This window comes from Macaca mulatta, chromosome 11 (genome assembly GCF_049350105.2).
Source record: "Macaca mulatta isolate MMU2019108-1 chromosome 11, T2T-MMU8v2.0, whole genome shotgun sequence".
NCBI lineage: Eukaryota > Metazoa > Chordata > Mammalia > Primates > Cercopithecidae > Macaca > Macaca mulatta.
This window is the reverse complement of record NC_133416.1, coordinates 132,305,189-132,325,038: the sequence shown is the minus strand read 5'-3', so window position 1 is coordinate 132,325,038 and position 19,850 is coordinate 132,305,189. Positions and strand designations below refer to the sequence as shown.

At 51.2% G+C, this 19,850-nt stretch overlaps 1 protein-coding gene and 1 long non-coding RNA gene across 42 annotated transcripts in view; one reads left to right on the top strand and one right to left on the bottom strand.

The window, feature by feature from the left end:
• Positions 1–10,212: 10,212 nt before the first annotated feature.
• SCARB1 (scavenger receptor class B member 1) overlaps positions 10,213–19,850 on the top strand; it is a 91,970-nt gene continuing 82,332 nt past the window's right edge. For 21 of the 41 annotated variants that reach the window (XR_013401679.1, XR_013401678.1, XR_013401676.1 and 18 more), the window contains exon 1: positions 14,613–14,966. Coding sequence is in view for 25 of the 41 variants with exons in the window: in XM_077955810.1 (XP_077811936.1) it covers positions 14,841–14,966 (126 nt within the window). In the remaining 16 variants the exon portion in view is untranslated. Of the gene's footprint in view, positions 10,775–11,730; positions 11,992–14,612; positions 14,988–15,093; positions 15,582–16,158; positions 16,279–19,850 lie in introns of those variants that run through there. The other 20 variants (XR_013401677.1, XM_077955830.1, XM_077955828.1 and 17 more) reach the window with 9 other exon arrangements.
• LOC144333208 (uncharacterized) lies at positions 14,611–19,028 on the bottom strand. The gene is made up of 2 exons (XR_013401687.1): positions 18,838–19,028; positions 14,611–17,901 (listed from the first exon to the last, which is right to left on the bottom strand). It is a non-coding gene; the product is annotated as an uncharacterized LOC144333208 (long non-coding RNA).

The following is a 19,850-nucleotide window of genomic DNA, read 5'->3' as shown; positions in this document are numbered from 1 at the left end:
AACAGAACGACGATGAAAATAAAACAGGACTAAAGAGCATTAATTAATTAGAGACAGGGTCTGACAGTCACAGTCTGACAGAGCCAGGTATGGTGGCGGGTGCCTGTTGTCTCAGCTACTAGGGAGGATTACCTGAGCCCAGGAGTTTGAGGCTGCATCTAAAAAAAAAAAAGGAGGCAAGAAATTCGGATTGTGGACCTTTTGTTTGTTTTTAGATACTTTCTTGAAAGCTGCTGCCACAATCGTGATGCTCTCACATTCCATGGTTCGGTTCCTCCGATGCACAAAGTTCACTCCTACCTCAGGGCCTTTGCGCATGCTATGCCCTCTGCCTGGAGAGACAGGGTCTCTAATTAATTAACAGGGCCACTCTGTTGGCCAGGCTGGAGTACAGTGGCACAATCATGGTTCACTGCAGCCTTGAACTCCCAGGCTCAAGCAATCCTCCCGCCTCAGCCTCCAGAGCAGCTGGAACTACAGACACACCTATCATGCCCAGTTAATTTTTTCTTTCTTTCTTTCTTTCTTTTTTTTGAGACAGAGTCCCACTCTGTCGCCCAGGCTGGAGTGCAGTGGTGCGACCTCGCCTCACTGCAACCTCTGCCTCCTGGGTTCAAGTGATTCTCCTGCCTCAGCCTCCCGAGTAGCTGGGATTACAGGTGCACACCGCAGCTGGCTAATTTTTGTATTTTTAGTAGAGATGGGGTTTCACCATATTGGCCAGGCGGGTCTCAAACTCCTGAACTTAAGTGATCTGCCTGCCTCAGCCTCCCAAAGTGCTCGGATTACAGGTGTGAGCCACTGCGCCAGAGAAGAGTGTTACTTTAGAAGGGCTGGTTGAGGAAGGCCTCTATGAGGAGGTGACGCTGGAGCTGCCTGTCGAAAAAGCCTCCATGGTGCCCTTTTAAACAAGAAGAGCGTTTGAAGCGGGGCTCAGAGCCTGTGCTGGGTCCTGCGGTGGGCACGGGCTGACTCCATAGGAAGAACTGAAGGAAGCGAGGGTGGCTGCATTCCAGAGAGTGGAGAGGGAGGCAGAGGAAGGCGGCCTGGGGAGGACCTAGAGTTTATGCAACAGGAAACCAACGGAGCTCAAGCAGGAAGTAACACAATCCCACTCGCTTTGAAAAAGGTCCACTCTGTGCCCCTGGAATGCGCCCTGACGGAGGCGGATTCCTCTCCCTGAGAGCGTTTTCTCAGGTGTCACGGCAGACTCATTGGTGTGAGAGGAATCTCTTTGTCCCGCTGGTGTGTGATCTTTATGAGAAGGTGATTAATGTGCCCATAAGAAGTGCTCAGTCAGTCACAGTCTGACAGAGCCAGGTGTGGTGGCGGGTGCCTGTTGTCTCAGCTACTAGGGAGGATTACCTGAGCCCAGGAGTTTGAGGCTGCATCTAAAAAAAAAAAAAGGAGGCAAGAAATTCGGATGTGGACCTTTTGTTTGTTTTTAGATACTTTCTTGAAAGCTGCTGCCACAATCGTGATGCTCTCACACTCCATGGTTCAGTTCCTCCGACGCACAAAGTTCACTCCTACCTCAGGGCCTTTGCGCGTGTTATGCCCTCTGCCTGGAATACTCTCTCTGGGTCTTCCCATGGTTGGGTCTTTATCCAGTTCTCCGTTAAATGTCACCTTCCCAGAGAACCCAAACCCTCACTCGCTCTCTCTCAAACCGCTGGGTTTTGTTTCTTGCCAGCATTGAACATTATCTGAAGCTGTTTTGGTGGCTTATTCCTGGACTTGCTTTGGTGTCTGTCTGCAACCCCTGGAGTGTGCCTCTAGGAAAGAAACCCCTTTTCATGAGCTGCAGTCCCCGGTGCTGCTGCACTGGGCGCAGTCCGTGAATACTCACTGAAGGACAAAGTCAATCAAGCTGTTGATTGTGGCTGCCGGCTATTTTTCCGCTGGGTTTATACCTGTAGCCATTGAGACTGCTTTTGGCTGAAAGTCCTAGAAAGCACCCAAGTGGTTTAACAATAAAGATATTTATTATTTCCATATAAGGGGAAGTCCTGAGGCAGGGCAGCTTTGGGGCTCTCGGTTTCATTTTTTTTGAGACGGGGTCTCACTCTGTCGCCCAGGCTGCAGTGCAATGGTGCGATCTTGGCTCACTGCAACCTCCACCTCCCTGCTTCAAGCCATTCTCCTGTCTCAGCCTTCTGAGTAGCTGGGATTACAGGCATGTGCCACCACACCCGGCTAATTTTTTTTTTTTTTTTTTTTGAGACGGAGTCTCGCTCTGCCGCCCAGGCTGGAGTGCAGTGGCTGGATCTCAGCTCACTGCAAGCTCCGCCTCCCGGGTTCACGCCATTCTCCTGCCTCAGCCTCCCGAGTAGTTGGGACTACAGGCGCCCGCCACCGCGCCCGGCTAGTTTTTTGTATTTTTTAGTAGAGACGGGGTTTCACCATGTTAGCCAGGATGGTCTCGATCTCCTGACCTCGTGATCCGCCCGTCTTGGCCTCCCAAAGTGCTGGGATTACAGGCTTGAGCCACCGCGCCCGGCCTAATTTTTGTATTTTTAGTAGAGATGGGGTTTAGCCATGTTGGCTAGACTGGTCTCGAACTCCTGACCTCACCTGTCTTGGCCTCCCAAAGTGCTAGGATTACAGGCATAAGACACTGTGCCCAGCCTTTTTAGTTTTAAAATAGAGACAGGGTCTCACTATATTGGCCAGACTGGATTTGAACTACTGGCCTCAAGCAATACTTCCACCTTGGCCTCCCAAAGTGCTGGGATTACTTGCATGAGCCACTGGGCCTGGTGTTCTCAATTTCTTTTTAAATTTTATTTATTTATATTTTTATTTTAAAAATACAGACAGGGTCTCACTATGTTGGCCAGGTTGGTCTTGAACGACTGGCCTCAAGCAATCCTTCCGCCACGGCCTCCCAAAGTGCTGGGATTACATGCGTGAGCCACCATGCCCGGCCGGCTCTCAGTTTCAGTAGTCAAGGGGATCCCAGAAGAGCCAGGTTCTCTGCATCTCTCTGCTCTGGCATTTTCTGCAGGGCACAGTGGCTGCCTCTGTCTGGGCATCTCATCCAACAGGACACGTACAGGCAGCATCTCTTCCTTGGTCCATTTTTATCAGCAATGAAACCTTTCCAAGAATTCCCCTAGCTCACCTGTGCTCGTGTTTTTTGTTTGTTTGTTTGTTTTGTTTTGTTTGAGACGGAGTCTTGCTCTGTCGCCCAGGCTGGAGTGCAGTGGCCAGATCTCAGCTCACTGCAGGCTCCGCCTCCCGGGTACGCCATTCTCCTGCCTCAGCCTCCTGAGTAGCTGGGACTACAGGCGCCAGCCACCTCGCCTGGCTAATTTTTTGTATTTTTTAGTAGAGACGGGGTTTCACCGGGTTAGCCAGGATGGTCTCGATCTCCTGACCTCATGATCCGCCTGTCTCGGCCTCCCAAAGTGCTGGGATTGCCCATGTTTTTGACCAGCATTTGCCACCACGCCCAGCTAATTTTTGTATTTTTAGTAGAGACAGAGTTTCACCATGTTGGCAAGGCTGGTCTCGATCTCCTGACCTCGTGATCCGCCTGTCTCGGCCTCCCAAGTGCTGGGATTATAGGCTTGAGCCACTGCGCCCGACCTAGTCAACCTTCTTTTTTTTTCTTTTTTTTCTAAAGACAGCTTACTTTTTTTTTTCTTTATTTTTGAGTCAGGGTTTCACTCTTGTTGCCCAGGCTGGAGTGCAGTGGCACGATCATGTCTTACCACAGCCTCTACTTCCTGGGCTCAAGCGATTCTCCTGCCTCAGCCTCCCGAGTAGCTGGGACTACAGGCACATGCCACCAAGCCCGGCTAATTTTGTGTATTTTTAGTAGAGAGGGGATTTCACCATGTTGCTCAGACTGGTCTTGAACTCCTGGCCTCAAGCCATCCTCCCGCGTTGGCCTCCCAAAGTGCTGGGATTACACGCATGAGCCACTGTGCCGGCTGTTACCTGCAGGCTTCTACCCCAACAGTTGGACGCTGCCTCTAAGCCTCTCTTTCTCTCCTCTAATTCCTTTCCCACCACAGAATCAGTTCCTGCAGTGGTCTGAGCAGGAAGTGGAGAGAACACTCGAAATTGGAGACTTCGAGGATATATACAAAGGTGCAGGGAAAACAAAACGAAGAGTGAAGCTGCTCCCACCCCTGGGGCTGAGGGGATGAGGGCAGGGAGTGTCGCCTGGAACCCGGGAGGAGAGAGGAGTCGAGAGAGAGCTGCCTTCCAGGGACCGTGACCTTTGCTCGAGAGCTGCAGCCAGCCTGTGTGTTTCAGTTCACTGCAGTTGGGGTGTCACAGGCCACCCCAACATGCAGTGACTTGGAGGTGCTGTTAATGATACTACTGGGGCAAGAGGTATAAACTGGGGTGACTGCACCGTCTAAGGCACAGTGGTCCCTGATGATCTGTTCCTTGGGCAGAGTGAGCACTTCCCTGACACAGCACCTTTGCACTTGCCGGTTCATTTGCCAGAAATGTCCTCCCCAGCTCTCACCCTTCCGGTCTCCCCACTCCAGCCCCCATCTCCCTGTGGCATTACCTGTTTATTTCTCTCATTAGCACTTAGCACCATCTATAATCATTATCTATTTATTTCCTTTAAATATGCTTATAAATATATTTATAAATCTCTCTCTCTCACTCTCTCTCTCTCTCTCCCCCTTACTAAAAAGGCCTGGGCAGACCAGATGTGGTGGTTCACACCTATAATCCCAGCACTTTGGGAGGTCTAGGAGGGAGGATCGCCTGAGTCCAGAAGTTCGAAACCAGCCTGGGCAACATAGTGGGACCCCCCCATTCTCTATTTAAAAAGATAAAAATTAAAAAAAATTAGCTTGGCTGGGTGTGGTGGCTCACACCTGTAATCCCAGCACTTTGGGAGGCTGAGGTGGGTGGATCATTTGAGGTCAGGAGTTTGAGATCAGCCTGGCCAACATGGTGAAACCCCATTTCTACTAAAAAATACAAAAATTAGCTGGGAGTGGTGGCGGGCGCCTGTAGTCCCAGCTACTTGGGAGGGAGGCTGAGGCAAGAGAATCGCTTGAACCCAGGAGGCGGAGGTTGCAGTGAGCTGAGATCACGCCACTGCACTCCAGCCTGGGCGACAGAGCAAGACTCTTGTCTTAAAAAAAAAAAAAAAAAAGGCTAGTGTAGTGGCACATGCCTGTAGGAGGTTGAGGGTAGGGGGATGGCTTGAGCCCAGGGGATGGAGGCTGCAGTGAGCTTTGCGCTCCAGCTTGGGTGTCAGAACCAGACCCTGTCTCAAAAAAAGTAAGGCCAGGGCAGAGAGGACCTGCCTGCCTTCTTCCCCATCTGCCCCCAGGCCCTAGCACACAGTAGGCCTGATGCATAGTGAGTGCTCAGCAAGTATTTGCCACATGAATGAATGAATGATTGAGCATGTCCATCCCTTCTCTGGTAGTTAGGATAGGACCAGGTGGTCTCAGAGGAACCCACTGGGTCCTGGGATAGGAGTCATCCTCCTTTCTCCAGCTGCTGTTGAGAGTGGGAGCTGATAGAAACTTCTCTTCTCTGGTGACCTGGCCCATGGAGCGGCCTATTAGCTCACAGCTGCCAGCTGGGTCCTCCCCACACACTTGCACCTTTGTCCTGGAAAGCATGTCTGTGTTGGAGGGTTAGTCTTTGTCAGAGAGGACATATCAGAGTCCCCAAAGGCCAGGGACAAAGGTGACGATTGATTGCTATCCCTGAGTCAGAAAGGAAAGGCTCCTGAGGGAAGTCAGTGGTCGGGGACTCAGACAGGTGTGATTTTGAAGGAAGACAGGATTTACAGGGCCTCTCTCAGTCTGTTCAGGCTTCTAAAACAGAGTACCATAGACTGGGGCAGCTCATAGACAATGGACACCTATTTCTCACAGTTCGGGAGGCTGGGAAGTCCAAGATCAAGGTGCCAGCAGATTTGGTGGTGGTGAGGCCCTGCGTCCTGGTTCACGGATGGCAACTTCTCTCTGCGTCCTTGCCTGGTGGAAGGGGAGAGGCAGCTCTCTGGAGCCTCGTGTGTAAGGGCCCTAATCCCATGAATGAGGCCTCTTCCCCCATGACCTCATCACTTCCCAAAAGCCCCACCTCCTAATACCATCACATGGTAATTCGGTTTCAATGTACAAATTTCAGGGGACACGTTCAGACTCTAGCACAGGGGCTAAAGTCCAGGGGCAGAGGCTAAGTTTCTGGAGGGGGCTGTCTGGGGGCTCTGGAGACCTTCTCTGATATTCACAATATTGCAGGGTGCATTTTGACTTACTGAAGAGAAACAGTTCCTAAAAAGTCACTTGCAGCAACATGAGAGATTCACATTCTGATGAAAATCTATGCAGGCACCTCCGGCCTCAGAGCCGTTGCCCTGGCTATTCCGTCTGCCTGGAATGGTCTTCCCTGGATCTCAACACGTTCCTGCACTTCCTGCAGGTCTTTGCCCAAATGTCACCTTCTCACTGAGGCTGTCTCCAAACGCCCCATTTAAATAGCAACCCCTCTCCCCAAGTAGCATTTACACTATTGAGTTTCTCCTCCTAAAGCATGCATCGTCCTCTAACTGCCTGTCCCATGGAAACGCAGTGTGCACAAACCACACACACAATTTGAAACATTTTATGACAGAGGAGCCTGTTCTGAAAGAAGAAAAATATAAAAGAATTTTAGGGGCCTCATTTTAAAAAGTAAAAAGAAACAGGTGAAATTAATTTAACTTGTATCTATTATTCAACCCTTGATATCAGATAGTGTCATTTCAATGTGTGATCAATATAAGAAAGTTGAGATATTTTATGCTGTTTTCATACAAAGCCTTTGAAATCTGGGATGAATATGACACGGCATATCTCATGTCAGACTAGCCCCATGTTAAGTGGCCCATAGCCACATAAGGCTGGTGGCTACTATATTGGATTGCACAGCTCTAATATCGTTTTGCTTTGTTTTTTGAGATGGGGTCTTGCTCTGTCGTCCAGGCTGGAGTGCAGTGGTGCCATCTTGGATCACTGCAACCCCTGCCTCCTGAGCTTAAGTGATCCTCCCACCTCAGCCTCCTGAGTGTCTGGGACTACAGGTGCGTGCCACCATGCCCAGCTACTTTGTGTGTGTGTGTGTGTGTATTTATTGTAGTGACAGGGTTTGCTATGTTGGCCAGGCTGGCCTCGAACTCCTGAGCTCAAGCAAAGCACCTGCCTTGGCCTCCTAAAGTGCTAGGATTACAGGTATGAGCCACTATGCCGGGCCCACAGCTCTAACGTTTTATAAAGTCACCAATGATGATGTTTATCACTCATTGTTATTGCTTATCTATTAACATGTAGGACTTGCGAGGCCAGGGGCTTGCTTACGGTCCCTGCTGGGTCCCCAAGCCCCCAACACAGTGCCCAGCACAGACTAGGAGCTCAGTGTGAACTGAATGAATCCAGCAGGCACACGTGAGCTCTCTTTCCTCCCTCACCAGCAGCGATCCAGGTGGCAAATGTGGCTAAAATGCTTTCCTGGCCAGGTGCGGTGGCTCACGCCTCTAATCCCAGCACTTAGGAAGGCTGCGGCAGGTGGATCACTTGAGCCCAGGAGTTTGAGACCAGCCTGGCCAACATAGTAAAACCGAATCTCCATTAAAAATACAAAAATTGTCTGGGTGCAGTGGCTCACACCTGTAATCCCAGAACTTTGGGGGACCGAGGTGGGCAGACCACCTGAGGTCAGGAGTTCATGACCAGCCTGGCCAACATGGTGAAATCCTGTCTCCACAAAAATACAAAAATTATCCAGGCATGATGGCAGGTGCCTGTAATCCCAGCTACTTGGGAGGTTGAGGCGGGAGAATTGCTTGAACCTGGAAGGAGAAGATTGCAGTGAGCCAAGATCACACCATTGCACTCTACCCTGGGGAACAAAGTAAGACTCCCCCTCAGAAAAAAAAAAAAAAAAAAAAAATTAGCCGGGCGTATGGCATGCACCTGTAATCCCATCTTCTCAGGAGGCTGAGACAGGGAGAATTATTGCTTGAATCCGGGAGGCAGAGGTTGCAGTGAGCCGAAATCACACCACTGCATTCCAGCCTGGGCCACAGAGCGAGTCTCCATCTCAAAAGAAAAAAAAAATAAGGTTTCTTCTTCCTTTGCTTTTTACTTTGTCCTTTCTCACCCCCGTCTCTTCACTTTCCTTTACTTTCTTCCTCTTTTTCCTTTCCCTCAGCAAACAGCGTAGTGATAATGTTCATGCCAAGTCACTGGTTCACATCTCTGCTCTCTGCTCCGCCAGGAGCCAGCTGTGCCTCCTTTAAGGACGCCCTTCAGCTTCCCTGCAGTGTGTTCTGTTGCCCCTGGGGACGAGAGTGATTCTTCCCAGGCTGGGGTGGGGCACAGGGCATGCGGCTGCCTGCAGGGGGTGTTGGCTCCGCCTCACACAGTCACCTCGGGAAGCATATGACCAGGATGAGCCCATGTAATCCTCATGACCACCCTAGGGTGCAGGCATGACTCAGACCATGCCCGAGCCACTGATAAGGGAGCCGGGGCACAGAGAGGCTGAGCAACTTGCCCCAAGCCACCACGCCAGGCAGCCGCATGGCCCGGCAGCAGAGGCAAGCTTTTACCTTGGACTCTGGTAGATGTGATTCATCCACACACACTGACCAAGGGCCTACTGTGGGCCACGTGATGTTCAGGAGCTGGGGGCACAGCAATGGGTGAAACAGGCAGATTCCTGCCCAATGGAGCTTTTTTCATCCTAGAAGAGGAAGGAAGCCAATCAAACAAGCAAACACCTGCCCTGGAGGGCGGTCGGTGCACAGAGAGAAATGCAGCAGCCAAGGGGGATAGGGAGGGTCCTGTGGGTGGTTTGCAACTTTCCAAGGGTGGGCAGGAAGGCAGTCATTGCTGAGAAGATGACATTGGAGCATGGACCTGAAGGAAGGGAGGGTAAGCCTCCTGGGTGTTAGGGAGAGGAGCATTCCAGGAGGGGACCAGGGAGTGCAAAGGTTCTGGGGCACGAGCCGGGCGGCAGGTGGAGGAGCTCCAGGGAGGAGGGTGTGGCTGGAGCAGAGTGGGCAAGGGGAGGGAGGGGAATGAGGTCAGGGAGATGTGCCGATCTGGGTGTGTTTTGACTTTGTCTCTCTAGCATGAGATGTGGTGATCTTGTGGGCCATGGTGAGGGCTTTGACTTTTACGGTGAATGAGGTGGGAGCCACAGAAAGGTTTCTTTCTTTTTGTTTTCTTGAGAGACAGGGTCTCACTGTGTTGCCCAGGCTGGAGTGCAGTGGCACAATCATAACTCACTCACCGCAGCCTCGACTTCCTGGGCTCACATGATTCTCCCACCTCAGCCTCCTCAGTAGCTGAAACTAGAGGTACATGCCACCTTACCTGTCTAATTTATTTTTTTATATAGATGGGGTCTGGCTATGTTGCCCAGGATGGTCTCGAACTCCTGGCCTCAAGGGATCCTCCTGCCTCAGCCTCCAAAATCACTGGGATTATAGGCATGAGCCACCATGCTTGGCCATTTCTTTAAAATAACAGTTTTTATTGAGATATAATGTGCATATCATACATTCACCCATTTAGAGTATATAATTTGGTCAGGCATGATGGCTCACACTTGTAATCCCAGCACTTTGGGAGGCCAGGGTGGGAGGATGACCAGGATTTTGAGAGCAGCCTGGGCAACAAAGTGAGAACCTGTCCCAACAAAAATGAAAACAGGTGTGCATGGTGGCATATACTTGTCGTCCAAGCTAGTCAGGAGGCTGAGGCGGGAGGATGGTTTCAAGGCTTTAGGGAGATTACACCACTGCACTCCAGCCTGGGTGGCAGAGCGAGACCCTGTCTCTTAAAAAATAAAAGTAAATAAAGTGTGCAATTTAATGGCTTTTTGTATATTCACAGAGTTGTGCAACCATCATTACCACCACTTTTACCATCACTTTTGGAACATTTTCACCACTCCAAAATGAAACCCAAACCTGTAACAGTCACTCCTCATTTTCCCCAGCCCCTGGCAACCACTGGTCTACTTTTTGTCTGCATAGATCTACCTACTGTGGACATTTTTATATAAGCGGAATCATATATGTGGCCTTTGTGTCTGGCTTCTTTCACTTATCAGTGTTTTCAAGGTTCATCCATGGTGTAGCATGCGTCAGCACTTCATTCCCTTTCATGCTGAGTCATATTCCAGTGTGTGGTTATGCCACATTTTATGTGCCTGTTCACCAGCTGATGGGGGTGGGGGTTGTTTTCGCTGCTTGGCTGCTGTGAACATTTGCATCCAGGCTTCCATGTGGACACGCGCTTTCCTCTCTCCTGGGCACACACCCAGGAGTAGAACTGCTGGGTCTTAGGGGACCCCTATGTTTACCTTGTGAGGCTGCACCATTTTACAATCCCACGAGCACCTCATGAGGCTTCCAACCCCTCCAGGTCTTTGCCTACACTCATTCTCCATCTTTGATCACGAGAGGATGCTGAGCAGAGGAGGAAAAGCATCTGACTTGATTTTCCAGGAGCCCCGTGACACCATGTTGATCATGTTTTGTTATCAGTACTCTTTCTTTTCTTCTGTATCTTTGACTTTCTCCAGGGCAGGACCTCTCCCTCAAACATGACGAAGTCTTTTTTTCCCTCCTTCAGCTGCCCTCCCTGCCGCCGGAAGTGACTCCCCTCAGCAAGGCCAAGGCGGCTCACGTGTCTCAGCACCCTGTCATCTCTGCCCTTCTCTCTCGTTGAGTGACAGCATGGCGTGACATGAGGGCTCTCCAACCATGGCCTTGCAGCCTTCTTGGGTAAGCACCACGTACATTTGGACCTTGGAGACTTGGTCATGAATCAGAGTTAGACTGAGTGAGATGGTCAAGGCAGGTCAGTATCAAGGAAGTGGGGGAGGGTGTCAGGGCCAGGCAGACCACAGATTTTAGTTAACTGGCTAATTTCTGAGAACTACAAAAGTCATTTAAGAAAAGGCAACTGCACAGCTGAAGGCTGTTGAAGGCCTTAAGGAATTCAATGAAGTGATATTAATTAATCAATTGATCAGTTACTTGATTAATAAATGAGTTAATTGGCCAGGCGCGGTGGCTCAAGCCTGTAATCCCAGCACTTTGGGAGGCCGAGACGGGCGGATCACTAGGTCAGGAGATCAAGACCATCCTGGCTAACACGGCGAAACCCCGTCTCTACTGAAAACACAAAAAATTAGCCGGGCGAGGTGGCGGCGCCTGTGGTCCCAGCTACTCGGGAGGCTGAGGCAGGAGAATGGCGGGAACCCGGGAGGCGGAGCTTGGAGTGAGCTGAGATCTGGCCACTGCACTCCAGCCTGGGCGACAGAGCAAGACTCCGTCTCAAAAAAAAAAAAAAAAAAAAAAAAGAGTTAATTAGCTGATTAAGTATTTATTTATTTATTTATTTTATTTATTTATTTTTGAGACGGAGTCTTGCTCTGTCGCCCAGGCTGGAGTACAGTGGCCGGATCTCAGCTTACTGCAAGCTCCGCCTCCCAGGTTCACGTCATTCTCCTGCCTCAGCCTCCCGAGTAGCTGGGACTACAGGCGCCCGCCACCTCGCCCGGCTAATTTTTTTGTATTTTTTAGTAGAGACAGGGTTTCACTGTGCTAGCCAGGATGGTCTCGATCTCCTGACCTCGTGATCCGCCCGTCTCGGCCTCCCAAAGTGCTGGGATTACAGGCATGAGCCACCGCGCCCAGCCGAGTAAAGTATTTATTAAGTACCTGCTATGTGCCAGGCATTTTTCCAGGTGCTGGAGATACATCGATAAGCGAAACAGGGTCAGCTTCTGTGTCTCGGGAGTTGGAGGAGATGAAGAAGTAAACAGATGAGACCATTTCACACAAAACAAGGTGGCCTCACAGTGGGCTAGGACTCCTGTTTTCGACAGATGCAACGGCAAAGGCTTCTCTGAGGAGCAGGTTTCAGCTGAGCCCAGAAGAGGAGAGTGGGGAGCCGTGGAAGGATCTAGGGAAAGTGTATCCTAGACAGAGGAACTGTAAGTGCAAAGGTCCTGACACAAGAAAAAGCTGGGGACGCTCAACGAACAGAAACAATGGGGGAGACGGCAGGAGATGGAGGCAGAGAGATGGGCAGGAGCCAGGTCATGTAGGTCCTGGAAATAACAATGACAGCCCCCAGCTCAGTTGCACTGACACATTCCAGGCACTGTTCTAAGCACTGGCACGGTTTTTGACTTGTTTAATCCTCACGGTAGCCCTTGGAAAGCGGCTCTTCTAATCCCTGTTTCATAGATGAGGAGACTGAGGCACAGAAAGGTCCACACCACTTGCCCTAGGACTCCAATGTGGGAAACCCCAGGGCCTGGATTTCTCTGAACCTCTCCGCCTGGGCCACCATAGCCTCACCCTAGCCACTCTGACCTCCCTCAGGAGTTGGGCCCTCCCCCTTGGGGCACTGGACCATATTCGGCCTCCTTAGAGGAAGGCAGTGCCAGGCAAAGCTGTCTAACCAGAACATAGCAGATGCTCCGTAAATATTGCTTCAGGCCAAGACATGTTGCTTAAGGATGGCCCTGGGAGAAGGCTGCTTTCTTCTGGGGTTAAGTAAGAGGTTTAGAGCATTCAAGGACTGAGCCTGCCTTACCCAGGTGCTGGGACACCACCCTCCTGTCCCTGTGTAACCCAGAAGTCTCTTGTCCTCTCAATAACTTCATTCAGAAAATGAGGGGACTGGCCTACGTGAGGGGCCCAAAACTCAAGGTGGGGCCAGTGTTGCAGGACCAGAAGGCAGGCCAGGTGGGGTGTGGGGAAGGACTTCAGGGGGTTGTGGAGCGCTTCAGGGACACACTCACCCATCTAAGGGCAACTGCTACTTAGTGCCAGCCCGCTGCTGTGCATCTTCTTCTGTTTTCTTTTCCTCCCTCTCTCTCCTTTCTTTTTTTCTTTTCTTTTTCCCAGGGTCTTCTTGTCACCCAGGCTGGAGTGTGGTGGTAAGATCAGGGCTCACTGCAGCCTTGAACTCCGTGACTCAAGGGATCCTTCTGCTTCAGCCTCCTGAGTAGCTGGGACCACAGGCGCATGCCACTATGCCTGGCTAATCTTTTAATTTTCTGTAGAGACTGGTCTCACTATGTTGCCCAGGCTGGTCTCCAACTAGTGGCCTCAAGCGATCCCTCACCTGGACCTTCCAAAGTGCTGGGATTACAGTTGTGGGCCACCATGCACCGGGCCTATTCTGTTTTCTTGGAGCAATTGCCTGCAATTATCCTTCACTCATTTGCTCACGTGCTTATCATTGATTTCCCTCTTCATTAGAAACGGGGGAACTCGGTTTGGGTTAACTAAGCTTCCCTGTGCGTCAGTTTTCTTTTCTTTTTTTTTTTTTTGAGGTGGAGTTTCGCTCTTGTTGCCCAGGCTGGAGTGCAATGGTGCTATCTCGGCTCACCGCAACCTCTGCCTCCCGGGTTCAAGCGATTCTCCTGCCTCAGCCTCCCGAATAGCTGGGATTACAGGCACGCGTCACTACGCCTGGCTAATTTCGTGTTTTTAGTAGAGACGGGGTTTCTTCATGTTGGTCAGGCTAGTCTCCAACTCCCAACCTCAGGTGATCCACCCGCCTCGGCCTCCCAAAATGCTGGGATTACAGGCCTCCCAAAATGCTGGGATTACAGGCCTCCCAAAATGCTGGGATTAGAGGCCTCCCAAAATGCTGGGATTACAGGCCTCCTAAAATGCTGGGATTACAGGCCTCCTAAAATGCTGGGATTACAGGCCTCCTAAAATGCTGGGATTACAGGCATGAGCCACCACCCAGTTTTCTTATCTGTAAAATGGAGCCATTGTGTGCAAAGCACTAAGGAAGGGGCCAGCACCTAGAAGACTCCTCAGTCATTCATTCTAGTTTACTGTGGGCAGGCATTCCCTGCCAGGCCACGTTCTAGAGCTGAGGACGAGTGGGGGGCCCTACCTCAGGGGCTGGCATCCCAGTTGGAGCACATGGTCAGAATGCAAGGATGCAAATGAATGTGAACCTGCCAGGGGGTGCTCAGTCATAGGGTGATGGTGGCACCAACGTTATGAAGGATAGAGCCAGGCGGATACCTGGGAGAATAGAATTGCCTGTGCAGGGTGTATGAAGGCCCTGGGGTTGAAGCCTGCGGGGCTTCTTCCAGGGACAGTGAGGCTGGAGATGGACTGGGGAGATGAGGGTCCATGGGGTGGTGGCGGGGCATGTGGATCGTTGTAAGGGCTTTGGGGTTCCTGGGTGGGCTGGCTAAGTCCTAATCACTGTGACCAACCTTGATGATGGTCCCGATACAGGAGGGGGAGGAGGAGGGAAAGGGAAGGGTGAGAGGCTCAGAGGGGAGAGCTGGGAGGAGGGGAGACATAGGTGGGGGAAGGGGAGGAGGAAGGTGAAGGGAGCAAGAGGGTGAGGGACTCAGGCCCCATAGACATTTTGGCACAGCGGCCACGAGGCCTTCTCGGCTCCCGCCCCAAAACGGAAGCGAGGCCGTGGGGTCAGCCGCAGCATAGCGGGGCGGGTCTTGGCGGCCATGGCCCCGCCCCCTGCCCGTCCGATCAGCGCCCCGCCCCGTCCCCGCCCCGTCCCCGCCTCTCCCCCGCCCCCTGACCGCTCAGGCCCCGCCCCTGCCGCCGGAATTCTGGAGCCCAAGGAGGCCCGGGGGCGGTCTGGCGGCGCCGGCGATGGGGCATAAAACCACTGGCCACCTGCTGGGCTGCTCCTGCGTGCGCTGCCGTCCCAGATCCACCGTGCCTCTGCGGCCCGAGTGCCCGGAGTCCCCGCCTGTGTCGTTTCTGTCGCCGTCCCCGTCTCCTGCCAGGCGCGGAGCCCTGCGAGCCGCTGGTGGGCCCCAGGCGCGCAGACATGGGCGGCCCCACCAAAGCGCGCTGGGCTGCCGCGGCGCTGGGCGTCGCGGGGCTGCTGTGCGCGGTGCTGGGCGCTGTCATGATCGTGATGGTGCCCTCGCTCATCAAGCAGCAGGTCCTCAAGGTGGGTGAGGGACCCCCGGGGGTGTCCGCGCACGGACCCGGGCTGTTGAGCTCTGGGCGCCGAGGAGGACCCGCGCATTGCGGCCAAGTGCCTTAGCATGGAAGAAGAGCGCCTGTGTTCAGGGGACGGGGCGGGGGGGAGAGGGGGGGCGGGGAGGGGAGAGACACGCGCATAAGCGCATAAGCATTGCGATGGGTGGACTACCGCAGCGGGATCGGCGCCCACCGGCTCCGCAGAGCACGAGGGAGGCCAGGTGCATCGGGAGGGGCCCGCTGCCCGCCTCTTCACCACCCTCATCGCCCCAGACTGAGGCTGGAGGGCAAAAGGGGAACCCAGGGGCTTTGCTGGAGGCGCAGGCCAGGGTTGGGGAGCCCTGGATGGGAGCCCACCCGGAGGCCTGACCCCCCCCAAAGGGTCTGGGAGCCCACGACAAATCAGGAGTGTGTATGGGTTGCTTCCGTGGTGCCACCCGAAGGAGCCCAGGAGTGCGACGCCTGCTTTCACAGAAGCCGGTAGCAGGGTCCGGTAAAATTAGAGCTGCACTTTGCTTGTATCCTGTGAGCCCGGGAGGACAGGAACCTTATGTGAGGCCCACGTGGGTGCCCAGCTCACATGGTAGGTGCTCAGCTGAGCATCCTCCGCTGCCCAGAATCCCCCCATAAGAATCCTTTCCAGGAGGTAGAATGCGCGACCCTGTTCTCCCTGTTCACTGCCTTCATGATTCAGTCTGGAAACTATAAGCCGCTTTTCTTCCCAGATTCATGCAGAGACAGGCACCAGCCCAAGGTCCTCTGAGTGCACGCAGCCTGAGGTCTTTCCTCTGATCCACACTATTGCCCTTTCAACCAGGGAGACAGATTAGGCGGTCAGCTGGTCTGCAGATGGACAGACTCTGCCCTGGGTGCCAATGTTTGAATGAGCCTGGAGTTAGGGAAGGACTTGGAGATTGCAGAGTATCACATTTGAGCTAAAAGTCATTTAGAGTTTTGAAGCCATGGAGCCAGCACCTGCAGTGGAGGGAAGGGGAAACTGGGGCTCACTGTTATCAAAGTTCCAGCCAGATGCTGAGCTGGGGTGAATATTGGACATTGTCACGCTAATGGACATCTTTTCCCCTTGGCCTGCCTCTTTAGACTGAGTTTCTTAAGAACGGCTCGTTGTCCACATTTCATGTCTGTTCCCTCATTTACAGAGCGAATGAATGAGTGAATGAATGAAGCATACGTCTGCTTAGATCTGGCTGCCACTTCTTGGGACCCAGCTAGCTGGCTTTAAATACGGAGCAACATGTGGCCTCTCTCAAGGTCTCTGGGTGAGCAGTTGTCTAGAGCATCTTGGCCATGTTGTGTCTATTTTTGATTTTTCAAATCTTATCCTGTCAAAGCCTGTAGTCTGATTGCACAGAGGTCCCGGTGGAGGGTGACACTGTCTCTGGGGATGGCAGGAAAAGCAACAGAATGGCCTCTTCCTCCCCATGACAGCTCAGAGTCTTTCTCTGTTACACTTTGGGAGTTTTATTTCTGTGGCCTACTCATACTGAAACGTGTGTGTCAGTGACAGCCTTGTGGCTGCTGCAGTGCCAGGACCCCACAGTGTGTATGCAGGGTCCCTGGAGGGGCTGTCACTTAGGCAGTGCGAGCATGTGACCTTGTGCTGTGAGTGAGCACCTAGTCTCTTGCTTTGGGAGTGTGGGGGTGGTGGGATTTATGCCAGGTAAAGAGTCTCGCCAACTCAGTTATTCGGGGGCTGATTTCAAGGTGTTTTCTTTCTCAGGATGTCATCAGGTTAAGGATGTCAGTAGGATGTGTGAGCGTGTGTGTGTGCGTGTACCACACATGCATGCACCACCAAATTTCCCCACTCCTCTCCCGGGCTTCTAAAGAGGAAAACCACATTGTCCTCAATTGTCCTGGAGCTAGGAGCATCTGGCTTAAAGTTGAGCAGGAGCCTCCCAGCATCCTTCTGTAGATATCCCAAAGGCTATTGGTCTGGGGCTGAGTGGCGTGAAGGCAGGAAGACACGCCCAGCCCAAGACGGCCACTTCTGGAACCGCCCAGGCTGGAGCAGCGGCCAAGTGCCTTAGCATGGAAGAAGAGAGCCTGTGTTCAGGGGACGGGGCGGGAGAGACACGCGCATAAGCAGAGATTGCCCGCTGGTGTTTTCTTTGGCTGCATGAGTCTGTGTGCAACTTGAATGGGAGGCCTTGTGCTTTGATTTTTTTTAATATGCTTTTTGGTTAGTGACAGGAGTCCCTACAGTTGGCCCTCTGTGTCTGCAGGTTCTGCATCCATGGATTCAATCAACTGCAGATTGAAAGTATTCAGAAAAAATCCCCCCAAAATAATGATACAACAAAAAAATAGACATAAAAACAATACTGTATAACAACTATTGACATAGCATTTACATCGTATTAGGTATTATAAGTAACCTAGAGATGATTTGAAGAATATGGGAGGATGTGCATAGGTGATATGCAAATATCACAGCATTTTATGTCAGAGACTTGAGCATCTGCAGGTCTCGGTATCTATGGGGGTCCTGGAACCAATTCCCCTCTGACACTGAGGGACGACTTTATATAAAATATATGAATACTTGCTCGTAAAAAAAGTTCAAATGGAGGAAAAAGAGAAAGTTTCCCCCATTTTATTCCCCTCCTCAGCTATTATCACCATCATTGGTGTGGATCTTTCTAGACCCTTTTCTGTGTACCAAGAGCCTGTATGTATACATATCAATACATATATTTTACATAACTTGAACTAAGTGCAAATGAACTTGAACATGTGTAATTATCTTGCAATTTGCTTTTCAATTCAAAGATATTATCTGAAAAATTTTCCATGTCTCAGCAATAAATGTACCCCGCGTTTTCCTTCATCACTGCTGGTTTTCCTTTGAATGGTTATAGGCTTGTTTACCTGTTTCTCCACTGACTGATCATTTTCTTTTTTTTTTTCTTGAGACGGAGTCTTGCTCTGTCACCCAGGCTGGAGTGCAGTGGCCGGATCTCAGCTCACTGCAAGCTCCGCCTCCCGGGTTCACGCTATTCTCCTGCCTCAGCCTCCCAAGTAGCTGGGACTACAGGCGCCCGCCACCTCGCCCGGCTAGTTTTTTGTATTTTTTAGTAGAGACGGGGTTTCACCGTGTTAGCCAGGATGGTCTCGATCTCCTGACCTCGTGATCCACCCGTCTCGGCCTCCCAAAGTGCTGGGATTACAGGCTTGAGCCACCGCGCCTGGCCTGACTGATCATTTTCTCTGTCACAAATGACAGCGATATCCCGACACATCCCTCTTCGTGTGGTTCATGAACATTTCCATAGGGTGGATTTCTAGAAGTGGGGCCTTGGGAGCAGGTGTGCTTAGTTTGAGTTTTGAAGATTATGGCCAAATTGCCCTCTGCACAGCTCTGTTGCTACATCCACCCACAAGGTATGGAACTGTGCCACTTCCCCTATCTCTGCCATCACTGGTGATTACTGATTTATCATTACCATTTTTTGGTAGCCAAGTTCCCATGGGTCTCTGGTCCTCCAAGGAAGGCCCAGCTGGTGGACATGGGGAGAGGCCCCTCACTGGGTTACAAAAAAGGGATGGTCATCTTCCAAGGCCTCCATCTTCAATGATGAGCTGGAGTGAAGATGTGGATATTGTCACACTAGTTGACATCTTTTCCCCCTTGGCCTGCTTCTTTAGACTGAATTTCTTAAGAATGACTTCTTGTCCACATTTCCTGTCTTTGTCCTTGTCACAGAACTTGGATGTGTGCCCCCAGGGATCTGAACCATGTCTTCGTTATTCACCAGATCACCCGAGGTCAGAAGTTTGAGACCAGCCTGGCCAACATGGCTAAACTGCGTCTCTACTAAAAAATACAAAAATTAGCTGGACATGGTGGTGCATGCCTGTAATCCCAGCTACTCAGGAGGCTGAAGCAGGAGAATAGCTTGAACCTGGGAGGCTGAGGTTGCAGTGAACCAAGATTGCACCACTGCCTTCCAGTCTGGGTGATGGAGTGAGACTCCATCTCAAAAAAAAAAAAAAAAAAATGAAGAAACTTAGATATATGTCTCAGCATGGGTAGGCCATAATTGAAAAAAAGCTAATTACTAATCAAAAAAAGTAATTACTTTTTTACTAATTACTAATTGAAAAAAGCTCTGGTACTATTTATGTTAAAAAAAAAAACCCACCAAACAATATTCTATATTTTCTTTCAGTTTTTATTTTTATTTTTGTAGAGACAAGGTCTCACTGTGTTACCCAGGCTGGTCTCATACTCCTGGCCTTAAGTCATCCTCCTGCCTTGGCCTTCCAAAGCACTGGGATTGTAGGTGTGAGCCACCGTGCCCTGCCATTATTTTCAATGGCTTAATATTAGAATATGTAAATGCTGAAGTTTGGGAAAGGTGAGACTAACAGAAGTGGATACTCTCACGAGAGAAGGCAGGACACTGGGGGTGTGGACAAAGGAAACCTAATACTTTATCTGTAATGCTCCTATTTTTTGTTTTAACAAATAAAATTATCCACATGCTACGTATTTGATTCAAAGTTACAAGGCCAAGCATGGTGGCTCACGCTTGCAATCCCAGCACTTTACGGGGCTGAGGTGGGAGGGTCACTTGAAACCGTGAGTTCAAGACTATCCTGGGCAACATAGTGAGACCCCATCTCTACAAAAATAATAATAATAAAAAAACTAAGCTGGCACATGGTGGCATGCACCTATAGTCCTAGCTACTCGAGAGGCTGAGGTGGGAGGATCTCTTGAGCCCAGGAGCTCGAGGCTGCAGTGAGCTGTGTTTGTGCCACTGTACTCCAACCTGGGCAACAGAGTGAAATCCCATCTTTTAAAAAGAAATTACAAATGAATAGA